At 49.2% G+C, this 20,471-nt stretch overlaps 10 protein-coding genes across 10 annotated transcripts; 4 read left to right on the plus strand and 6 right to left on the minus strand.

The window, feature by feature from the left end:
- Window positions 1-70: 70 nt before the first annotated feature.
- On the minus strand, window positions 71-1,967 carry PHATRDRAFT_48259 (predicted protein; the record flags this gene model as incomplete). Its single annotated transcript, XM_002182698.1, is given in 2 exon segments — window positions 71-92; window positions 112-1,967. The coding sequence occupies 2 exon segments, from the start codon at window positions 1,851-1,853 to the stop codon at window positions 71-73; spliced, it is 1,764 nt and encodes a 587-aa protein (XP_002182734.1). The 5' UTR covers window positions 1,854-1,967.
- A 291-nt stretch (window positions 1,968-2,258) lies between these two features.
- PHATRDRAFT_48260 (predicted protein) lies at window positions 2,259-3,751 on the minus strand (the record flags this gene model as incomplete). Its single annotated transcript, XM_002182699.1, has 1 exon — window positions 2,259-3,751. The coding sequence occupies exon 1, from the start codon at window positions 3,660-3,662 to the stop codon at window positions 2,259-2,261; it is 1,404 nt and encodes a 467-aa protein (XP_002182735.1). The 5' UTR covers window positions 3,663-3,751.
- A 610-nt stretch (window positions 3,752-4,361) lies between these two features.
- Window positions 4,362-6,800, plus strand: PHATRDRAFT_29423 (predicted protein). Its single transcript, XM_002182544.1, has 3 exons — window positions 4,362-5,282; window positions 5,367-6,139; window positions 6,206-6,800. The coding sequence occupies exons 1-3, from the start codon at window positions 4,374-4,376 to the stop codon at window positions 6,531-6,533; spliced, it is 2,010 nt and encodes a 669-aa protein (XP_002182580.1). The 5' UTR covers window positions 4,362-4,373; the 3' UTR covers window positions 6,534-6,800.
- Window positions 6,801-6,856: 56 nt separating this feature from the next.
- Window positions 6,857-8,606, minus strand: PHATRDRAFT_48262 (predicted protein; the record flags this gene model as incomplete). The annotated part of the gene is made up of 1 exon (XM_002182700.1): window positions 6,857-8,606. Exon 1 carries the CDS (start codon window positions 8,534-8,536, stop codon window positions 6,857-6,859), a length of 1,680 nt encoding a protein of 559 aa, XP_002182736.1. The 5' UTR covers window positions 8,537-8,606.
- A 445-nt stretch (window positions 8,607-9,051) lies between these two features.
- On the plus strand, window positions 9,052-10,004 carry PHATRDRAFT_38678 (predicted protein; the record flags this gene model as incomplete). The annotated part of the gene is made up of 2 exons (XM_002182545.1): window positions 9,052-9,483; window positions 9,570-10,004. The coding sequence occupies 2 exons, from the start codon at window positions 9,052-9,054 to the stop codon at window positions 10,002-10,004; spliced, it is 867 nt and encodes a 288-aa protein (XP_002182581.1).
- A 147-nt stretch (window positions 10,005-10,151) lies between these two features.
- Window positions 10,152-10,775, minus strand: PHATRDRAFT_38679 (predicted protein; the record flags this gene model as incomplete). Its single annotated transcript, XM_002182701.1, has 1 exon — window positions 10,152-10,775. The coding sequence occupies one exon, from the start codon at window positions 10,773-10,775 to the stop codon at window positions 10,152-10,154; it is 624 nt and encodes a 207-aa protein (XP_002182737.1).
- Window positions 10,776-12,007: 1,232 nt separating this feature from the next.
- PHATRDRAFT_48263 (predicted protein) lies at window positions 12,008-13,528 on the plus strand. Its single transcript, XM_002182546.1, has 2 exons — window positions 12,008-12,566; window positions 12,645-13,528. Exons 1-2 carry the CDS (start codon window positions 12,235-12,237, stop codon window positions 13,417-13,419), a joined length of 1,107 nt encoding a protein of 368 aa, XP_002182582.1. The 5' UTR covers window positions 12,008-12,234; the 3' UTR covers window positions 13,420-13,528.
- Window positions 13,529-13,603: 75 nt separating this feature from the next.
- PHATRDRAFT_48264 (predicted protein) lies at window positions 13,604-14,862 on the minus strand. The gene has a single exon (XM_002182702.1). The coding sequence runs from the start codon at window positions 14,530-14,532 to the stop codon at window positions 13,630-13,632; it is 903 nt and encodes a 300-aa protein (XP_002182738.1). The 5' UTR covers window positions 14,533-14,862; the 3' UTR covers window positions 13,604-13,629.
- Window positions 14,863-15,820: 958 nt separating this feature from the next.
- PHATRDRAFT_14850 (predicted protein) lies at window positions 15,821-17,920 on the plus strand (the record flags this gene model as incomplete). The annotated part of the gene is made up of 2 exons (XM_002182547.1): window positions 15,821-17,153; window positions 17,292-17,920. Coding segments are annotated over 2 exons (1,962 nt in total), but the record flags the coding sequence as incomplete, so codon positions are not given.
- Window positions 17,921-18,594: 674 nt separating this feature from the next.
- RabGDI (predicted protein) lies at window positions 18,595-19,935 on the minus strand (the record flags this gene model as incomplete). The annotated part of the gene is made up of 1 exon (XM_002182703.1): window positions 18,595-19,935. The coding sequence occupies one exon, from the start codon at window positions 19,933-19,935 to the stop codon at window positions 18,595-18,597; it is 1,341 nt and encodes a 446-aa protein (XP_002182739.1).
- Between the last annotated feature and the right edge of the window lie 536 nt (window positions 19,936-20,471).

A 20,471-nucleotide genomic window follows, 5' to 3' on the forward strand; every position in this document is an offset into this window, starting at 1 on the left:
CACGAATTTACTTAAAAATCTTCGGTATGAAATGCTTTTGTCGGAAATTCGGACGCAAGGTGCGGAACAATCATAGTTGGTAGCGGATCTTCCTGCGGATCGGCAGTCGACTTCGCGGGCGACGTCACTTCTAGTTTGGCCTTTTTCTTTTTGGGCGATGACTCTCTTTTCGCCGCATCTTCGTCGGCTTTCATGGCCGCGGCATGCTTCTGAGCTGTCAACTCCCGTTTATAGCGATTCTGTCGTGCTCGTCGTAAAAGCTTTTGTAAATATCCCTTGTCAACGGGTGTCTTCAGATCCTTGGGGAAAGCTTTGGCCAAGTCGTCGAATTTGTTGCGCTTTTCCGTATGGATCGCAAAATCTTCATCCCCGCCTACCTTGGAAATTTCACCCTTGATGTCACACCATTCGTCGTACGCTCGTGAAAAATCGTCCAAGGTGTCGTGAAAAGTCCGCGTCAATTTGTTGTGGTCTGTATCATCGTCATCCAATGGTGGTGCAACGGGCACAGTAACTTTAAACGTACCGCCAGGTTTGGTATTTTTAGGAATTTTGACTTTGAGGCGTTGTCCGGGGACGTGTGGATTGCTGAAAAGAATAGAGTCACCCGGGTTTTTGTCCACAGGGCATGTAACGGCTACTTTGTCTTTGAGTTTTTGCCGAGGAAGTTCATCTTCCGTAGATTCGTTTACCAAGTCCACAAGTGTCTCGAACAGGGAGTCCACTGTTGCTCTTTTGTCGGCCGCCGTAATCTCCAAAAGCGCCACGTCTTCATTTGAGCCAGTCGAAGCTTTGCCACTGCTTGGTGGCCCGCCACCTTCATCCTTTCCTTTGGCCTTTTTCTTGGGTGAAGTGGAAGACGGCGTCGATTTGACAGAGGTCTTTTTGAGCGATTTCGCTCCGTTGCCGTTGCTTACTGTCTCCTTTACCAGCTTTTTTCGTTTCCGTTTGGTCGATTTTGCATCATTAGTATCTTGCAAGGGATCGTACTGATCCTTTGTCAGTTCTGTTTCTTCGACTTCCAAGTTCCCCACGTTGACGAAGAATTCCCCATCTTCGTCACCTTGTAATTCCAGTTTAGTCGTGGTTGTATTGGCCAATACTTGTTCCGCCACGTTGCGTCGCAGATCCGTATCGTCCAAAAACGATGTTTGGGAATATACCGATCCTTGGCCCTCATCGTCCTCTTCATCTTCACCAGTGCCGTCTCCTCCAGGAGTTGCCTCTTCATCGTCCACCATCACACCCTGCACGTATTTGGCTTCCAAATAGTCCAGAACACTGGCGAATTCGTGGGGCTGAGGAACATGTTTCAATTTCTTTTTGGCATTTTTCGGTTCGTTGGGATCATCTCTCTCGAGGACGGATTCTCCTTTCCCGTCATCTGTGGGTGTATTTTGGTTCGTGTCCGAGACTTCTGCCGACGTCGGCTGTTTCGGTCGGAGAGTCGGAAAGGCCGCGTGCAAGGCTTTCACGCGCTTGGTACGGGTACGCTTGACAGCGACACCAAGATCAGCCGTGGCATGGAGAGGAATCCGTACAGAAATGCAGTCCTGGAAGAGCTTGCGGTGATCGATGCGTTTGTTTACACCAACAGGTTTGTCCAGCGAGCTGCTATCGGGGGACTCTTGTTCGGGTGCCGTCACGATCTTGGTCGCAGACTCTGCCGGCGAATCTGGTGCTGCAGCCACGCTTTCCGGTGACGTGGTATTCGCTGTGTTCGTTTTTACAGCATCGGCTGTTGGTATTACGGGTGAAGGCATTGAACCTAATACTGGATCCGTGCGATGGCCAGTTGGCGTCGTATGGACTATCGTGTCTCCATTGCCGTTCTCAGCTTCGTCTACTTGCATCGTGATAGGAATACTCGTCGATTTTATTGCTGTGTTTGTGCAAGTATTCTGGGGAATTATCAAGAGCGCTGGCGGTAGAGATCCGAACGTGTCATATCCCCATGGTGGAGATTTTCGTACTTTGTTAACCTGTGCTGCTGACAGTGAGTCCTTGAAAAGTAGACAGTACGACACAATAGTATCGAATGTCTGGCAATATTTGTTTGAGTCACGACGACATTAGTAGTCATTGGAATGGTTTACACTTATGTTGATTGCAAGGAAAGCGCGCGTTGTGTGTTTGCCTTTTCATTTTTCAAATCTAGAACGTTCACGCTAGAAGCTACCTACCAAAGCTAGGCAAGGTTGTCCGAAGACTTGGCTGAAAATATCGTATTAACAGTAAAGAAAAACGGCATTCGAGAACTAGACCACACCAGGGACAAACCGATGCGGCACAATCGATTTGTAGGTTTCCCAATCGTCGCCATACTTGACGGAACACATATGATCGTCTCGAATGGATCTGTGAACCAGCAAGATGAAGAAGTAAACAGCGTAAAAGTAGGGTACAGCGGAGTCAAAGCCACATACCATACACCATGTCAAACCCATGATCCAGTCACCCGTGTAATTGATTTTCCTTGCCATACCCCACCATCCGGAGGTCAACAACTTGGTTCCGCGTTTGGTTTGCAAAAAGGTCAAATGGGACAAGGCTGGATCGGTCGGATTGCGACGAAAGGCGTCTTTTTGTCCGTTGGCTCCGCGGAAAATAAGGTATCCTAGAATATGCAACGCAACGATACCCGCAAGAGCCACGGCACTTAAATTGGGGTCGTGCTTGACCAAATAACGCGCTTGGAGCGAGTAGGTAAATGGCACCCACGCGAGGTCACCGAACAAAAGCATGAATCCAAAGCCATCCGTGGTAATATCCATGGTGGTGAGGATTGCACGCTCTTGGTACAGCGCATCCCAGACGTAGATTCCGTGAAACACGTTAACGAGAATCATGCTGCCCGTAACGTATCCCAGAACACTGTACTGTTGTTTCGCACAAGCGATATTTAGAAGCACCCAACCAATAAGCCCGGGACGGAGTTCACAAAACTCTTTCCAGTCGAAAGTGCCGATCCGGGGATTGAGTTCGCGGCCAATAAAGAAGTCGTACAGGACGTTGCCGGAATCACCACCATCGGCAAGAATTTTGTGCTGGCCACGAAAGGAATCCAAGTACAAGCCAGTCGATGCCATTGCCGAGAGAAGAATTGTGACGAAAGCAAGTTCGGTGTAATATTTGTAAAGGGTTGCCAATGGTGCCGTGGTGAACTGATACAAAGCGGCGTTGGCATCCCAAACGGGCCACGCCGCGTGCACGAGCAGCAACGTGACCCAAAAAGCCAAATGTCCATTGATGCGGTACGTCAACCGATTTTTGGCATCTCCCTTGACGGGAGATCCCTGAACCAGTTCACAGGGCAAAAACCGTTCCAGCAATACTTGGAATAGAAACCAAGCGACGACGCCGAGGGCACATCGAAGTAACAACGATACGGAATCGCTGTCGTTGCAGCGAGGACAAAGCACGGAATTTTGGCGGATTATCTGCCAGAAAGGCTTCGGATCATGGGAGTTCGTCGTGTCCCCAAGACTCGCCGACAGGAAAGCAAAGTCAACTCGACCCACGTCACTCCAATGCGCCAGTACAAGAACTACGAGAGGGAGTGCGAGAGTCGTGAGGGTAGCCCCAATAGGTCCACCAAATTCGTACTCGAACGCTGCCGCTGCACGGTTTTGTTGCCTGGGAACAGCCGTCGCAACTGTCATTGTGCTACAGTCTTCCGATGACTTTCTAGGCGTCGAAGGAAACCTTTAATTTTCGTGAAGTAAGATCTGTTTTGAAAGCCGACCGTGCTTTTTCTCCCAATTTCACGCCCCATTGTCGCCAATGTCGTCGGTCCCGTTGGCCTACGTACCGTACCTGTCCACTGTAACTGTCAGTTACACCTACTACAAGTAGAGCTCTACCTGGTAGTAAGTAGTAAGAGTTACCGTTGTGTTACAGTCATGGCTAGTCCGGTCGTACTCCTACCAGCGGCAATGACGTCAGCAGTTCGAAGAACATCATCAGCGTTTCCGGTTGGGAAACGCAAAACGCTACGCTGCTAGCTCTATCTACGGCGGTAGGTTGATAGGTAGTCCCTTAGTTCCCGCCCGTTCCGTCACAGTCCTTTGCCTCTTACATTTGCAGTGCCTACTTACGATAACTCACAGTTACACATTGCCATTGAGTTGACTCTGACCGTACCTATCTACCAATTGATTGCTTCGACAGAGTTGCTGCACAGAACCTCGAGTTAGCTACGTACATACAGTAAGCTCCAGTGACGGACAAACATAGTATCACTGTCAGCATCGTTGCGCTGTCCTGTACTTTCCGTCCGGGCCCATCTGACTAGGAGCTTTGCAACCGCCACACCGTACAGGTCGCTCACTGGGCTACCGTGTATGTTGCGGGTCTGGATTCCTGCTCAAAGAATGCGTGTTGGTTGCAGTGCGCGCCATTGGACGACTGCAGCTGCCGCCTTATCTACCTTGGGTTTCGTTTCCTTTCTACCTTCCTCGTTAATCCTGACGACAAGTGCTACGACTGCAACTACAGCTATAGCCTTTACCCCACCCTTTGGCATTCCGTATCGCTGGCAGTACCACAACTCCCCGCCTGGAAATAGTATGAGTACGCATGCACGTAGTGTGAGCACCACCGTCAGGGCCAGCAGTAGTGGTGCACCTGCTACCGATAAAGACAGCAAGGCTTCGACGACTCCCTCGATACTGCGTGACGTCCAAGCAGCGTTGGAAAACTCTTGGGTTCGTCAGCTTTCGCCCGAAACTGCCGAGAATTTGAAAAAGTCACGGAAAGCGGAAGGGTTGCCCGATACCGACGATAATCGTACCCGGCGTCCCGTCTTTAACGGTCATTACGTCCCGGTCAAACCGACAGGGATTGCCAAACCCCGTCTCGTAATGTACAGTCCCGACATGGCGGCACAATTACAACTTACACCCGAACAGGTTGCATCGCCAGACTTTGTCGATTGGGTGTCCGGTAATACAGTCTTGGGTGAAACTTGGGCGACACCGTACGCGCTCTCCATTATGGGGACTCGCTACACCAACAACTGTCCCTACGGAACGGGCAACGGCTACGGCGATGGTCGCGCTATATCTATAGGTGAATTGCACGGTCTCGAACTTCAGCTCAAGGGTGGTGGCACCACGCCTTTTCATCGCGGTGCTGATGGCCGCGCCGTCTTGCGGTCCAGCATTCGAGAATTCCTCGCCAGCGAAGCCATGCACTCGTTGAATGTTTCGACTACCCGGGCATTGTCGTTGGTCGTCAGTGAGCTCGACACGATCTCGCGTCCTTGGTATTCGGACAATTCCGTCTTGCGCATACCAGATATGGATGATCCCCGCTTGGCTCAATACGATACGGAAGAGCGCAAACGAATCATTCAACAACTCAAGGCCCAATCCAAGGCTGATCCCAATATTATGGTCCGAGAAAAGACCGCCATTACGTGTCGTGTAGCGACCAGTTTTCTCCGCGTCGGACACCTCGATTTGTTTGCCCGTCGAGTAGAGCGCACCAGTAAAAACACCGACGGTACCTACGACACCTCCACGTTGGAGTGGAAGGAGTTGGAGGATCTCGTTTGGCATGCGTGCTATCGTGAATATCGGCACGCTGCGTACGAACCCTTTCACGAAACACGTGATATTGCCGCGGCTGCTCACGTTTTGTTGAAACAGGCCGCCGACCGCATTGCGGCCATGGTCGCCGATTGGGTCCGTGTTGGTTTCATCCAAGGCAATTTTAACGCGGACAATTGCCTCGTGGGTGGTCGCACCATGGATTACGGTCCCTTCGGCTTTCTCGAGTACTACCATCCCACGGCGGCCAAGTGGACCGGTAGTGGCGAGCATTTTGGTTTTTTGAACCAACCGTCGGCTGGCTTTGCCAATTTCAAAGTGTTGGCAGAAAGTGTGGTTCCCGTGATTGCAGCCGCCCACGGTGAACCGTCGAGTAAGATTCTAAAAAATGTTTTGGATGATGCCGCCAAAGTATTCCAAAACAAGGTAGACGAGACATTTCGGAAAAAGCTGGGTTTTACTGTCGAGCAAGATATCGGCGATGACGTTTGGGAAGCTTTGGAACCGTTGTTGCGACTTTCGCAAATTGACTGGACCCTCTTTTTCCGACAATTGACTATGCTGCTAAAGGACTTTCCCGATTTGTCGTCGGAGGACTATGTTGGAATGCTCTGCGCCTTGGAGGGGAGTGATACCGACCGCGAAGGATCAAGTCCGTTCTATGAACCATTGACGCAACAGCTTCGTGCGCGGTGGTTAACATGGATAGAGCAGTGGAGAGTTGCACTTGATGCGTGTGGATCCGATACCGATACAATTTTTGAACAGATGCGAACGACCAACCCCAAGTTTGTGCTCCGCGAGTGGATGCTAGTCGATGCGTACACAAGGGCGGCTGCCGGCGATGAATCTGACATGAGGAAGCTCTTTGAGCTGATTCAGCGGCCGTACGACGAGGGAACAAAAGATGAAATAAATCGATTTTACCGACGAGCCTCGGAAGAAGCACTTACGACCGGTGGGACCGCCTTTATGTCCTGATCCAGTTAAGCGCAAAAAATGGTGTGACTTACATTGACTACACAAATTTCTCAGTCCGTCACACATGTCCTTGCGCGAATATAAATGCATTGAAAACAAAAAGAAGTTGCGCTTACACAGATCAGAGTGAATGAAAGCAAGAGGAAAATCCATGTCTAAAGCGAAGAATGAAAGCCCTTGCTCGACCAACCTGATAACAACTGTGCAAATTAGCAACTGACATAAAACGCATCCTCCATCTAACATCTGAAACCGGCTCAATTCTATATTGTCTTTCATCTTCATATACGTCCGCGACCATAGAAACTTGAAGTGTATCGAGCCTAGGGCTCACTCGCTATACTATTCTGAATCAATCTTTTCCAATGTAATGGTTTTGCCCATATTGAAAAATTTGGTCGTCGAGGAGGCGAAACTGCCGACGAAGAATCAACCAGCGGTGTGCGCGTTGTATTGGGGTTGCTTGTAGGCCTAGACGTCGTAGCCGGCAAAGCCTGTGGATTTGGCTCGCTGACAGGAAAAGCCACTACTTGAGAGATTGGAGCACCAGTGGGTTTGTGATTAGGATTGGAGGTTCTCAGCCTAGTGGGTGGTGAGCTATTGATGGAAGCAGACGTGGGCCGAGCGGTGGGAAGGTGAGTGGGATTGCTAGTAGGCCTCAAAGTTTGTGGCGTGGTCTGGGCTGCGATTGGGAGGAATACATTTGTTTCGAATGCACGAAAAGACTCATCAACGGTCGTACATGTTCCATTCCCACTCGAAAATCCCCATTCAAATGCAGTACACGAGTGTACTAACAAAAAATCGTACGCGGCCTTCACTTGAACGATTCCATGGCCGTAGCGCTCGCTACAGCCTTGAGTCGAATCCTTCTTGTCCGCAGTGTACGCCATGGCAAAGCGGATTTGTTTGTGCGAGCAGCTTGGAAAGTGGCTCCACACCAATGCTGCTGCTCCCGCAGCAAATGGCGTAGCCATGGATGTTCCTGAATATGTAGCGTAACGATCAGGGGGGACTGTTGACAAGACTCTGCGTCCCGGTGCAGAAAGTTCAATGTAAGGACCATAGTTTGAGCTGTTCCAGTAGCTACGGTCTTCTTGGACGGCAGCCACAGAGACCACTTCAGGCAATGCAGCTGGGAAAATGGACAGAGGTGATCCCTCATTACCCGCCGCTGCAAACACAAGAATACCCTGCTCGTCCAAGCGAGAATACAAAGATCTCGTTCGGCTTGTGGCGGCAAGGCCACCTAGACTGAGACTTACAACTTTTGCACCAGCCAACTTGCATTGCTCAATTGCTTGAATTATGTCGGACTCATACGCTCTACCATCATCGTTAAGCCCTCTGGTAACAAACAGGGGAATTTCTCCTACTCCACGAATACCGAGATTGTTTTCGATGCGAGCAGCAACTATGCCGGCAGCGTGCGATCCGTGTCCACGGCTATCGTCGTACCAGTTCATGACACTGCCATCGACCTGGGAGAATCTGTTCGCCCCGTCCGCGTTATCAGCGTCAAGATCAGGGTGAGTAATATCAACGCCTGTATCAACGATGCAAACTGTCACCGGGCTACTTCCAATTGACAATTGGTTTGCCTGAATCATGCTTATCCCGTATGGGATAAGCTCTTGCAGACGACGGTCTCCTCGATCTACGTATTCCTCTAGATATCCTTGCGCTTCCCAAATACTGTCTTCTTCTACTTGCTCGATGTTTTGGTCTAGCTTCAGATACATAGCGGCATGATCATCCGCCTCGATTGCAACAGCATTCTCGTTGTCGAGCTCATTGTAGACCGCGTTGGAAGCATAAATTGCATCGTGCTTCCCTTTTTCATTCCTGTAAGTGACGATGAGACGCTTCGTTGGTTTCCAATACGACGTCATTTTTTCGTTTCTCCTGGGAGCAGTGAGTGATTCTCCCAAGTCGCGTTGATCCTGCTGAAGGTCGCTTGGAATCCCAACGTGTCGTTCGAAGTCGTCGTTTGTGCGAAGCATTTCATGCGTTTTTGCAGGTACATCTTTTGCCGAAACTAGAGCGAAAAAAAGCAATTTGTCCAGGTAAAACCTCATTATAAACTGCGGCAGCAAGTTGAAAACATCAGAGGCATCCGTATTTTGTGAGTATGCTCCCGTGTATTCACACCGACGGTTGAGACTTCGAAACGGACGTGCGGAGGAATTTTTGTTTTTTGTGAGAGCATCTCCTGTCGTCCGGCTCGGAAAGAGCATGTGTGTCTGTCGGTCTGGCCGTTCTTTGGTCACTGGTAAGTGACTGTGACTATGTGACAGCATCAGTGAAAGAGACGTGCGGGACCGGCGTCTGTCGTCGGGTTGCAACTGCCGAGATGGGATGGACTCGACCATGGCGAACCATAAATAGGCGATGGGAGTGGATACGGCCTAACTGTTAATCCATCTACTACCAGCTTACCTAGCATCATCGAATAAACTACTCTTCTTCGTAAACTCAAAAAAGTTCCCGTTATCAAAAAGACTGGAAATACCAAAAAATGGGGAAGGCCAAAGGGGATGGAGCCTCGAAAAAGTCAGTCCAGAAGCAAAAGCAAAAGGTGATTGAAGACAAAACATTCGGCCTCAAGAACAAGAATAAATCGAAAAAGGTTCAGCAGCATATCAATTCCGTAGAAAAGAATGTGATGAATTCAGGAGATCCAAAGATGCGGAAAATGGAGGAGCAGCGGCAAAAGGCCAAAGCCGATGCCAAGGCTCGCAAGAAGGCCGTCAAGGACGAGCAGGATGCCTTATTTGGCGCCGCGTTGTTAGCAGTTTCAAAGAAAAAGACAGTGGACAAAAAGGAAGGAAAAGTGGAAGCCGCAGGCCGTGATGCAAATGACGAGGGTACCAAAAAGAGTACCAGTAGGGCGATGAAAATGATGTACCAAATGGATGCACAAGAAATGAGCGATAAGCTGAGAGAAGATGTGAGTAGAAATAGGGTCGTTTCAAACGAAAGTATCCATTGGTCTTGCACTGCTTGCTAATCTCGCCGGTTTCCGTTTTTTTAAAGCCAAACTATGTTCCTTCGCTAGAAGATGAGATTGAAGCGCAACGCCAGAAAAAAGTAGACGAGCTGAAAAAGTCAGGCAAAGGTACGCCGGTCACACCAGAGACCTTTCAGGTTTGGCAGGATAAGAAACGGAAAGCAAAATCTGATGCAGCCAAAAAACTCGTGGAAGCCGAGTTCAAAAAGAAAAAAGGAGGGAAAGGGCTGGCGATTCTATCAGGGCGTGCACTATACGAATACAAAAAGGAATTGTTTGTGGATCGGGACGATGACGACCTGGACGAGGTACCGGTAGGTACTTCTCGACAAGCATCAACCGTTGGAGATAACGAGAGCAGTGATAATGGCGACCAAGAGGTACTACACGTGGCTACTCAAGTACAGAGTGACCTCTTCTTGGAAGGCGAGGATGACGAATTGGATGATCTTGAGGACTGAACTACCGTCAGTTCTTTGCTATTGAGACTTTCAATCACGAAATTTTCGAATTACTACTGACGCTTACAACGAATTGATACTTATTCTGACGTTTCGTTTTCAAAATCTGTGTTGTATTCGGCAGCAAAGAACAGGAGAGACTGACGCTTACGCCTCATTCAAAGTGTCGTCATCGTCCTCGGCCCCCGGATGAATGCTATCCCATACTTTAGGGACTTTGGAACGATCCATTCCTTCGCGATGCGGGTAGTTCATGCCTTCCAAGGATCGTTGCATCTCCTCCAGCTTCTCCGGAGTGAAGTCTCCCGCAATGGCTCTCTCACGAATGTTGCGCTGGACTTCCAGCATTTGTTCGTGTAGTTCATCTCGAGTCCATGCATTATCCGGTTTCTTGACCGTAAAGTCGTACCAAGAAGGAATCCATCGCTCACGGAATTCATCGTCCTGAGCAATTTTACGACCCAAGAAGGGGGTGGCAAAGAATACCACAAGGAATACTCCTGCGACGGTGAACTGTGCCGCCGTGGAGTCCCTGGATCCTTGGCGCGGATTTTTGGATTTGAGTTTTCCTGCTTTGAAGGCTTCACGAGCTTCGTGGTATCTTTCCATTTGCTTGTTGGCCTCCCGCATGTACTCTTCGTGAGACTTATCGTTCTTGCCAATGGCGAGCCATCGGCGAGCCGCCAGCCGCGGCAGCGACTCCGACAATACCGTTTTGACGGAATGTGGCCCGCGGGAAGCGCATCGGAGCGGCACAACGGTCGCATACATTATACTACTGGACTTATCAGAAGTGTGAACAGAACGTAAGGTTTCCTGTGGTAAAACGAATCCGTCTAGTAAATCTAATTCACCTTAACAGAAGTAGGGAAGGAAGAACAGCGAACGGGTTATAGCCTTTCATCATGGCTTGGATTGGGCGATCGTCGGGTTTTCTTGTTTGGGCTGTGAGTCACAAAGGTCGGAACAGAAACGACACCGGAGTTATAGCGGACTGTCTAACGGGAGACAGCCATTCTATATCGTATAAGACATTACGCTGTCTAAAACAAAGCGAATCGATGATCCTCAAATTTTCTCCAATTTCTTCCTTCTACATTCCGTAGCCCTATTTTACAATTAAATGGTACCGACATCACATCCTTACCGTGCAAGGCTGGCGATTGCTTCATCATCGAGCCCTTGCCAAAAGCAGGTCAACCAAGTTAGTGCTACGATACATTACATTAATAGAAACAAGTAGATGCAGTAAAGGTTACGATTTGCTCTATACACACCGAAGAAGCTCGACTGTGTGGTCGCTGCTGTCTCGGGTAGTATGGGAAACGTTCAAGATACTTTTGGAATGTCCTCGGTTCACACAGTTCGATAGTTAATTGCGGTGAGTTTTCGACTTATGTTATTGACCGGACCCGATTCTACCGTTTTTTTTTCACAGTCAAATGAGGTATGGAAAGTTCACCAAAATGCGAGATATTTCACCATGTGAGGAATGGGAGGCAACATAAATCCCCCCCTTGTTGAGCGTTTGGAAACTAGAAAGGGCGTTTTCCGAACACACGGATTGGTCAGTTTGCCGAGTCTTTGCTGTCTCAACTGCTAAAGGGTAGGGGATTTCGTGGGACTTTCTTGGTGTCCGAATGTTGGAGTACGAATGTTTCGGTCCAATGCTTCGCTTGTCCCATAAATAATATTGTGGAGCCTCCGTTGAATTTACCAAAGTTGGACAAACTGAAAATTTACATATAGTTCCAAAATCCAGCCTAATTCGGCGGGGCAACTTGATTTTTGTGGATAGGAGATGCTGGCGCTGACTTCCTTAAGTATTTGTGTCGCTTCACGCGTAACTGATTCGTGCGGAGTACAAGGAAGTCCCAGCTCTGAGGGACTTCGGATTTTTCCGTGTGGCGAAGAAACGCCAGGCCGAGATGAGCGGAATTCAAACGCAGCTTGACCAGCGTGGAACCGAGCGGGTCCAACCGTGTGCACAAATACTTGGGAGTTGTCGTCGCCGGACCCAACCGAAGCACTCATCCACCGAAGCAGCACTGCGGATAGTAACTGTAACCACTCGCACTATCCGTATCAGCTTTTCATCGTTAGAGTCACTAACACACAAACACAGACACTCAAAGTTGGACTAATTGTTCGACGGTAAAGGACTCACTGACCAACTAGCTTGGAATCCTTTACCCTGTCTCTTTCTTCCATAAAGCTCCTTGGTTCGCTCATGAGAATGTCCGCTACAACAATCAAAAACAACCACAGCAGCAGCAACGCCACTACGAAGCACGCTGCGCAGAAGAAAGCGTTGCTAACTGTGAATCGCCAGCAGAATCGACCCAACTCGGTGAGCAGCAGTCGCAAATCGCAACTATGGGTTTTGGTCCTTGCGGTCGTTGCCTTGCTACTGCTCGCCTTTCTGAGACAAGAAACCGAAAGCTTTCCCGCGTTCCCGGAATTCTCCAATAATTCAGCATCGCGAAGTGTCAGCAAGGTCAATCCGATCCGACAAATCAGCATTTTGGGAGAGCGCAATTCCGGAACGCGATGGACGTATGAGTAAGTTGTTGCCGCAAGTTCGAAGTTGGGTTTGTTTCCGGAACAAACTCTAACTTTCACTCTCTCTGTTCTCGTCAGCCACATCTCGGAATGCTTCAATCACTCGTTGATCGTCAAGAAAGAGCTCACACGGTACAAGCATTGGTTCCAGAACGATGATCCTTCTCGCTACCCACACGATACGCTAGTCCTCGCGCAGTTCCGCAACCCCTACGAATGGCTCAAGGCCATGGAGCACGTGCCACACCACAGCCCGGCGCATTTGCGAACAGACGAGAACACCAACACGAGCGAACGCTCAGCAGGCAACGATTGGCAGGTCTTTTTGACAAAGGCCTGGACGATGCCGCGGGTGGGCCTCGACCTGGAACTCTTCGGCAACGAAACCTGTCAAGAACATTTCGCCTACAAGGATATTGTCAGTTGTACGGTCGAACCGCTGCCCAAGTCACACTACGGACACAAACTTCGCTACTCGGAAAATCAGCCATTCTACGAAATGCGCAACGACGGTAGTGGCATTCCCTACGACAACATTTTGGAAATGCGTACGGACAAAATCCGGAATTTCCTCTCGGTTGCTGACTTTGAAGGCGTTTCGGACGCCTGGGTACTGCAGTACGAGCATCTTGTCAAGCAAGGAACGACAAAATTGGTGGAACGTGTTGCCGAGGTGACCGGCATTGAACCGAATTGCAAACCCAAACCGCCGCAAATTCGTAAACCGAAACAATCCCGTTTCATTTCGGCCGACATGGCCGCCCACATTCGCAATCATCTGAATTGGACAGTGGAGAATATGATCGGCTACGAGATTGAATGGGATCGGGAAAAGGAGGCAACCATCTGGTGAAAATAATATTTCGAAGATGAGTACACTCTCCAGAGGCCCGCGTTTAGAAGCAGTGTCCGTAATCATCAGCGTACGTGTAATTGCACTAGTTTAACAAAAGCTCTGCAATATTTTTTTTAATACACGCGTGGCTCCAGGCGCTGAACCAAGACCAAGCTAACGAAAAGTGCTGCGCATCTATTTTACTGTTAGTATTCTATTGTATCAGGCCTACCAATCCCAAGGATTTTTCGGAGCGGAGGACCTAGAATAGGTGGGGGTCTGGTGCGATCGAGAGGCTCCTATTGGCTTTACGGCGACCACCGTCGCGCTAGCGCTACGGTAGTATTCGTGAAAACCAATACCGGTTTCCCGCTCAATTTCTTGTATACGGCTGTCACTCGCACTGCGGTGGGTGGTGGAAGGTGGCGATGACGCACCACTACTGCCTGTCTTCGTGTTCATCGTTTGCATAGCGCCTTGAGCTTGCCGCAATGCGAAATGATGAGAGGCTTCGACTACTTTTTGATCGAGAAACACAAGGCCGTCTTCATCCGCACATGCAAAGTCGCCCGTATGACAGACAACATTGCCTACGGCGACGGGTGAATTGGTGGACGTCAGCGAGATTGTCTCAGACGTACCCGTCCGAGATACTGCACGCGGTGTGTGTCCCAGCGCCAAAATCCCCATGGGTAATTTTGACAAGGTCGTTATGTTACGAACATATCCCTGAACGATGATACCCGACCATCCATTGACAGCAGCTGCCAAGGCGTTCTCTTCACCAAGAATTGCTGCGCGTTCGGAACAGCAGCACGTGCTGTCCAGGTCCGGACCCTCGTTGCCGATACTAGCAGAGTGACAGGAGGAGCACGAACGAACTATTAGCAAAATACGGCCATTTCCGGATTCGAGAACGGCATTTTGTAATCTTGGATCCTCCATTGAAGCCGCGTGCACCGTCGCGACGACGCCGCTAAACTTGAACCGCCCTCCGTATGATTTCCACAGAGAGGTGTTGTTAGGAATCCGGATTTGTTCGGGAAAGTCATCGCATAATTGGCATGATGAGGAGATGTCGAACAAGGATGCGGATAGAGAAGAGGATAAAGGCGGAGCGTTCGACGTCATCGAAGAGCGTTTGTGGTTTGTGTGTGTTTGTGTGTGCTGTGGCTTCGCCCTGGGTATTATCGATCAATCTACAAATCAAACCGAGTATGTACAAACAGTGATACGTATACCTGTGTGTGCGTCTATGTGTTGAAACTACAACCTATTAGTGGTCGACCTTCATACACAGCGCAGCACCATCAGAAGTTCTAGCAGAAGCAGCCGCAACCTCAGCCGCACATGAATTCTTCACTTGATAAAAAGGTATGCAAAGGTGTTGAAGGATGTCAAGAAGCAATGAGTTTTCTCTGTTTCGCGTGCGCTGGTGGGTTGGCGGGTGTTCTTTCGAAGACTCCTCTGTCTGTGCTCGCCTCACAGGACCATGACTGTTGCAGTTCGACAACGATCGAACACCACAAACCATTTCGCTCTGACAAGGCCACATTGGAGACGACTTCCGGCGTTCGGCCAATTTGTGAGCGGAAGAACGAATAGGAGCGGACTGCAGACAGACACCATGGACATCCTGCGGACTATGATGTAATGAATCGAAATGAACATAGAAAGAAATGTGACATTTGGTCGAATAAGTGGTCCTCCTACCGAAACCTCCATTGCGTGATTGTCGTGGTGAATGTTGTCTACGACCGTCGTCCAGAGTAGCAAGCTCCTGCAGCCCATGCTGACAGTGAAAAATGTCTTGGAGCTCCGTGGACCGGTCGGTATAAATACTTCATTGCACCCTCGACAGGCTCCGTATCGAAGGACTTACTAATGTCTATTCTTTAGAAAGGTGGGTTCACTCTCAAAAGTTGGTTACTTACATTAACTGTCTCTCGAGTATTCACTATTGAAAATATCCGGGTCTTACTTTCAAACCCGCCCTACCTAACTACAGCTTCTCACAGCCTCGAGCGAGCGTGCGAGCGACGAAGTGGTCATCGCTAGCGTTGTGCAAATCTAGAGAGGCGGCATTGACTGACTTTACATTAGAGCCTTGTGGTTCGACACCGTCTACGTTCTGGCTGTCGACAAACACCCGTTTCCCCTATTTTTCACACTGTGTACCATGCAGCAACAGCAACGGCAAATCGAGAGTATTGCAAAAGGCGTCGCGAGTCTTGCACTAAAGCAGCTACCAGTTAACACCACGAATGAATCCGACCCGTCATCTTCCTCTTACCAAAAAAACGCATTGAATAGAGATGTGGATCTTGAAGAAGCCAAAGATCATCAACTGTCAGAAGACCTGGCGTTGTTTTTAGCGAATCCTTCGCTGCGCGCTGCGCTTGCGGACGGCTCGTTGGACCTCGCTTCCTATTCTGGACAAGTCGAAGAAGAGCTACTAGATTTGGAAGCCTCGTGCATTCAGGTCTATCGAGACAAGGCGGGCGAGATCGTTTCGTTACGCTCCGACTTGCAAGAGTGTCAATCGGTTCTATCGTCGCTGCAAGAAATGCTGCTGGGATTCCAGGCTGATTTGGGAGGTTTGAGCGGGGAAATCCGACAACTGCAGGAAAAATCCCGAACATTGGATGTTCAACTCAAGAATCGGCGAGAAGCCGAAGAAGGCTTCCGTCAATTCTTAGAGCATATAATCGTTGCGCCAAATCTAGTGCACGCCATTACAACTGGATCCGTCAACACTGCGTTCCTACAAAGTGTGCAAGAAATCGACCAAATTTACAAAAATACCCATTCCCCCACTCCGCAGCCTTGGTCCGGCGGCAAGCCGCCTTCGGATACTGTTGCTGGAAAGCAAGTCCAGGAACAAGTTCGGAATCTACGATTGCTTGCTGTCTCGCGAGTTCGTGACTACTTCTTGTCACAATTGGTTAGTTTGCGACAACCACAGACAAATATTCGTATGATTCAAGTCAATGGACTTCTAAAGTACGCGGAGCTTCAAGACTTTTTGGAAGAGGCCAGTCCGGAAATTGCCACTGAAATTCTGAATGTTTACACCGAGTCCATGGGCAAGACTCTACAGCAGCTCTTTCGTACTTACCAATCGCAATTATTGCAACTCGACTTATCCAGATCGTCATCATCTCGGCACGAGGTCCTGGCCATGGATGACGCGCTACTGAGAGATACTCTTACGACTCGTGCGAAGAAACGCGTCGATGTCTTCTGCCTTGGTACCCGAGCTACTGAATGCCTGGACGAAGACGCTTCGAACCATGCGCAGCCAATACTGGCTCATGTAGCGTTGGCCGAACGTCAACGGTACCATTATGAACGATTATTTCGTTCTATTCTTGGGCACTTGGTGGACGCCGTAACAAACGAACATGTTTTCGGTCGTCAATTTTTCAAGCGAGATATCTTCACGCCCCTCTTCCAAAATACACTCAGTCTGCTATTGGAACAATCTGAAAACTACTTGTTTGGTTGCTACGACGCGCTTTGTCTCCTTCTAATGATCAAGGTGACGCATTACTACCGACGCTTGATGCGATCGCGGAAAGTACACTCGCTCGATGGTTTTTTCGATCAGCTCACTAATTTGCTTTGGCCACGCTTAAAAACTGTTATGGAGGGGCACTTACGGAGTTTGAAACAAGCGACGGCTGTCAAGTTGGGTGGTGTTGACTTGCACCCCCATGTTGTCAGCCGACGATTTGCTGAGTTCTGCTGCAGTATTCTATTGATTTTACAAAACAAGGCTTTTCACAAACAGCACGGACTTGGCAAAATATCGGGAGGAAAGTCAATGCAATCGCCTCCTGCGAAGGGATGGCCCGTTGAAAATTCGACGCCAAGCCATGCTGGTTTAGACGACTCGATTCGAAGCACGGTGGCGAACAGGAGTGCAGGGGACATGCTGTTGGAGGACCTAACAGAAATGGTGGACGCTTACGTAGCTCTGATGGAACGATTGTCCGACGAACACACGTCGCAAAAGAGTCGTGTCGTTTTTTGGATCAATAATTTAGATGCAGTCGTCTGTATTTTTCAAGAACGTCGCGTTGTTGGCAAGGAATTCAATCGAGTTGTTGAGTTGCTGATGCAACAACGAGAAGTGTTTGTCGAAGAGGAGCTCTTGACAGGATTTTCAAAAATGATTGCCTTCGTTCAACAGACTGAGGCGCACATGGCGACCACGCCAAGGGGTGAAACCTACGATGCCAACGCAGCCGTCGTCGAAGCACTGGTACTAGACTTTGCCTCCAAATGGAAAGGAAATATTGACGTTATCAATCGCAACGTACTATCCTACTTTTCCAATTTCCGGAACGGAATGGAAATTCTCAAACAAGTATTGACGCAGCTGCTCCTTTACTACACGCGCTTTCAAGATATTATTCGAAAAGTTTGGAAAAATCGATTGCCACCCTTCTGTGAAAATCTGATCAGTACCAACATTATTCTGACCGAGATTAAACGTTATGCACTGGCGATATGAAGAACACATCAATGTATCGAAGAAAAAGTCACCTATCCCTCAAAGATTTGATCCAACGAAGAATGTTGCGCACCAACTGACAGTGAGCGAACTCTGAGCGTTCCGATTGTTCCTCACGCTCACGAGAGAATTCCAATTTCTTGGCAGAACCAAGGACGTACATCTTAGTTTGAACGTGAGGCACAAGATTCCATACAAAAGAAGCATCATCAATTTCTATTCCAGTTCAAGTGCGGACGTTCTTTGAACCGATTTTTGGCAAAAAAACGTCTGTTGAATTTTCGAGAAGTGCTTACCGCTTACCGATCAACAAAAAGAACCTGACTTGCATTTAATTACTGACGGTATAAGCAGCTCTGAATATGATGGCATTTCATCTTTCTTCGTACCGAAGGCGGCTTCCCGCCGGAACAAGACTGCGGCTTCGGGGAGTGGGTATTAAGCTACAAGGAGGTCTGAATGAGGACAACGACTCGACGATGACATAGCTTCTCCTGTGCCTTCCCAAATTACTGGCTAGTGCCGTGTCTACCATGCGCTTTCTACTTGCGTATGATGCTTGCACCAACTATTGATTGATTTTGCTTGTAAATACTAGGGACGGGCTGTGTCACGTACTTTGTGTTAAATGCTTTATCAGCATGTATCCTAGACTACTCTACTCGTCGAGAATCCTAATAGTCTCCTTCTACACTATCCGCATTGATGGACATGTCTAGTTTGGTCCCAGAAACGCGTTCGTAAAGACGCAGCATATCATCCACGTCGTGTTCAAAATGGGACGTCGCGTCAAAGCTAGCCGAGATAAAGCACTTGTCGTCGCTGCCGTCCGAGACGGGCTCGTAGGTGCTGGAGACGGACATGAAACGTTGCAAGATCGGTCCGAGGATTTGCAAACCCGGGGCAACGTCTTCGTCCGGATTGCCTTTTTCAATCAGCGTGGAGACGATCGCGACATAAATACCTGGCGACGCGACGGCCAAGCCGTGACTCATGGCACAGACAAAGATATCGTTCTTGCGACCGACTTGGGGTCCCGGAATGACGATTTGCGCCGATTCGGCATTGTTCGTGTTGGGGATGGGATGATCGAGCAAACAAATGCAACGGACGACGACCCCCGTCGGCTTTATCTTTTCCGGCGGAAAGTAGGAGGGATCGCCAATGATCATATTGGCCTTGGCCATCTGATTACCTGCCTTGACACCGTAAGCTTGTCCGCTTTCGTTGAACAAGACCTCGTCAATGTCCTGATTCAACATGAAGGTTCCGCCGTGAATGGCGCAGATTCGCGAAAAACCTTCGGGCAATCCGCCGAGGCCGTAGACGGGATAGATGTAGGGCGAGGTACCGTAGCGCGAAAGCGAGTACATGTACGTTTGCAAGGTTGCTACGGTGCTGGCGGCGGGCTGATCCATATGGTCTTCATCGAGTTCGAGACACATGGCATGGGAAATGAACTGATGCGTATCCGGGACGAGACCAAAATCGGTATAGAGCTGACGCATGGTCATGGTGTTAAGATCACGACCTTGATGAGTTTCTGGAGATTCCGGCTTGTACTGATCAATAAAAATCAAAAAGTTTCGAAAACGGCGTTTCTCGAATAGTCCCATGAGAGGCGAAGACAACGCTTCCTGTGGCGTGGCGGGTACCTTGAGAACTTTTCCTGCCTTGTAGACGTAGGATCCGGAAATGGATTTGAATTCCAAGTAACGCGTGACCTTGGTGTGCAGCAACATCTTGGTAAGGTTTCCGGTGGCCATGATGAACTTTGGAATGAGATCAATGTTGTAGTCTCGGTTGGCTCCTAGATTGGTGGGGGGTTCCCCGGCTTGAAACTTTCCAAAGAGGGTGGAAAGATTAAGCGAAGCGCCGTCAGCTCCGTAGTATCCGTTGCGATCGAGCTGCAAGACGCGCTTGCCTTGCGTGGAAAGCAATCCGGAAATGACGCATTCCTTCAGGCCAGTGCCCATGACAATGGCGTCGTATTCACCGTCGGCGAGCGGCTCCATTCCTTCCGGAAGCCAGTCTAGGTTCTTCGCAGTGAAATTCAATTTCGTTACAGTTCGTTGATGGTAAAGCAAAGGCAATCGAGAAAGAAGGCAAAGGAAAAGAGAGGCAAGAAATGCCGTGGTGTTGAGAGCCTTTGGGGTCCGAACAATATTCTACTTTTTGGTGTTGCGTATGCATTTGGGCTTACCTTTTTGGGTTCTCCTTGTCCTTCCGCCATGTTGAGTCTGTTTCTTTCTTTGCGGAAGAGTCTACCAGTACGGCAATTAGGAACGGCAAAGGTCTGGTCGAAAGGTTTGATCCGAGGCAAGAGGGAGAGAACTTTTTGTCCAAACGCTCTGTCACAGTCAACGCTTGGAGTTTTCGGCATGTGCTGTGTCGATCGATAGGCGTTGGTGCTGCTGTTTCGTGCGACTCCGGCGGTATACGGTACGAGACATTGCCGCATGGGGATTCCTCGGGTTCGGTACTGGTAGGTAATGCGTTGGGAGTGCTGTGCGTTGAGCAATATGTCTCACAGTCTAGGGAAACCGACCGA

The sequence above is a fragment of the Phaeodactylum tricornutum genome, chromosome 16, assembly GCF_000150955.2.
Source record: "Phaeodactylum tricornutum CCAP 1055/1 chromosome 16, whole genome shotgun sequence".
Lineage (NCBI taxonomy): Eukaryota > Bacillariophyta > Bacillariophyceae > Surirellales > Neidiaceae > Phaeodactylum > Phaeodactylum tricornutum.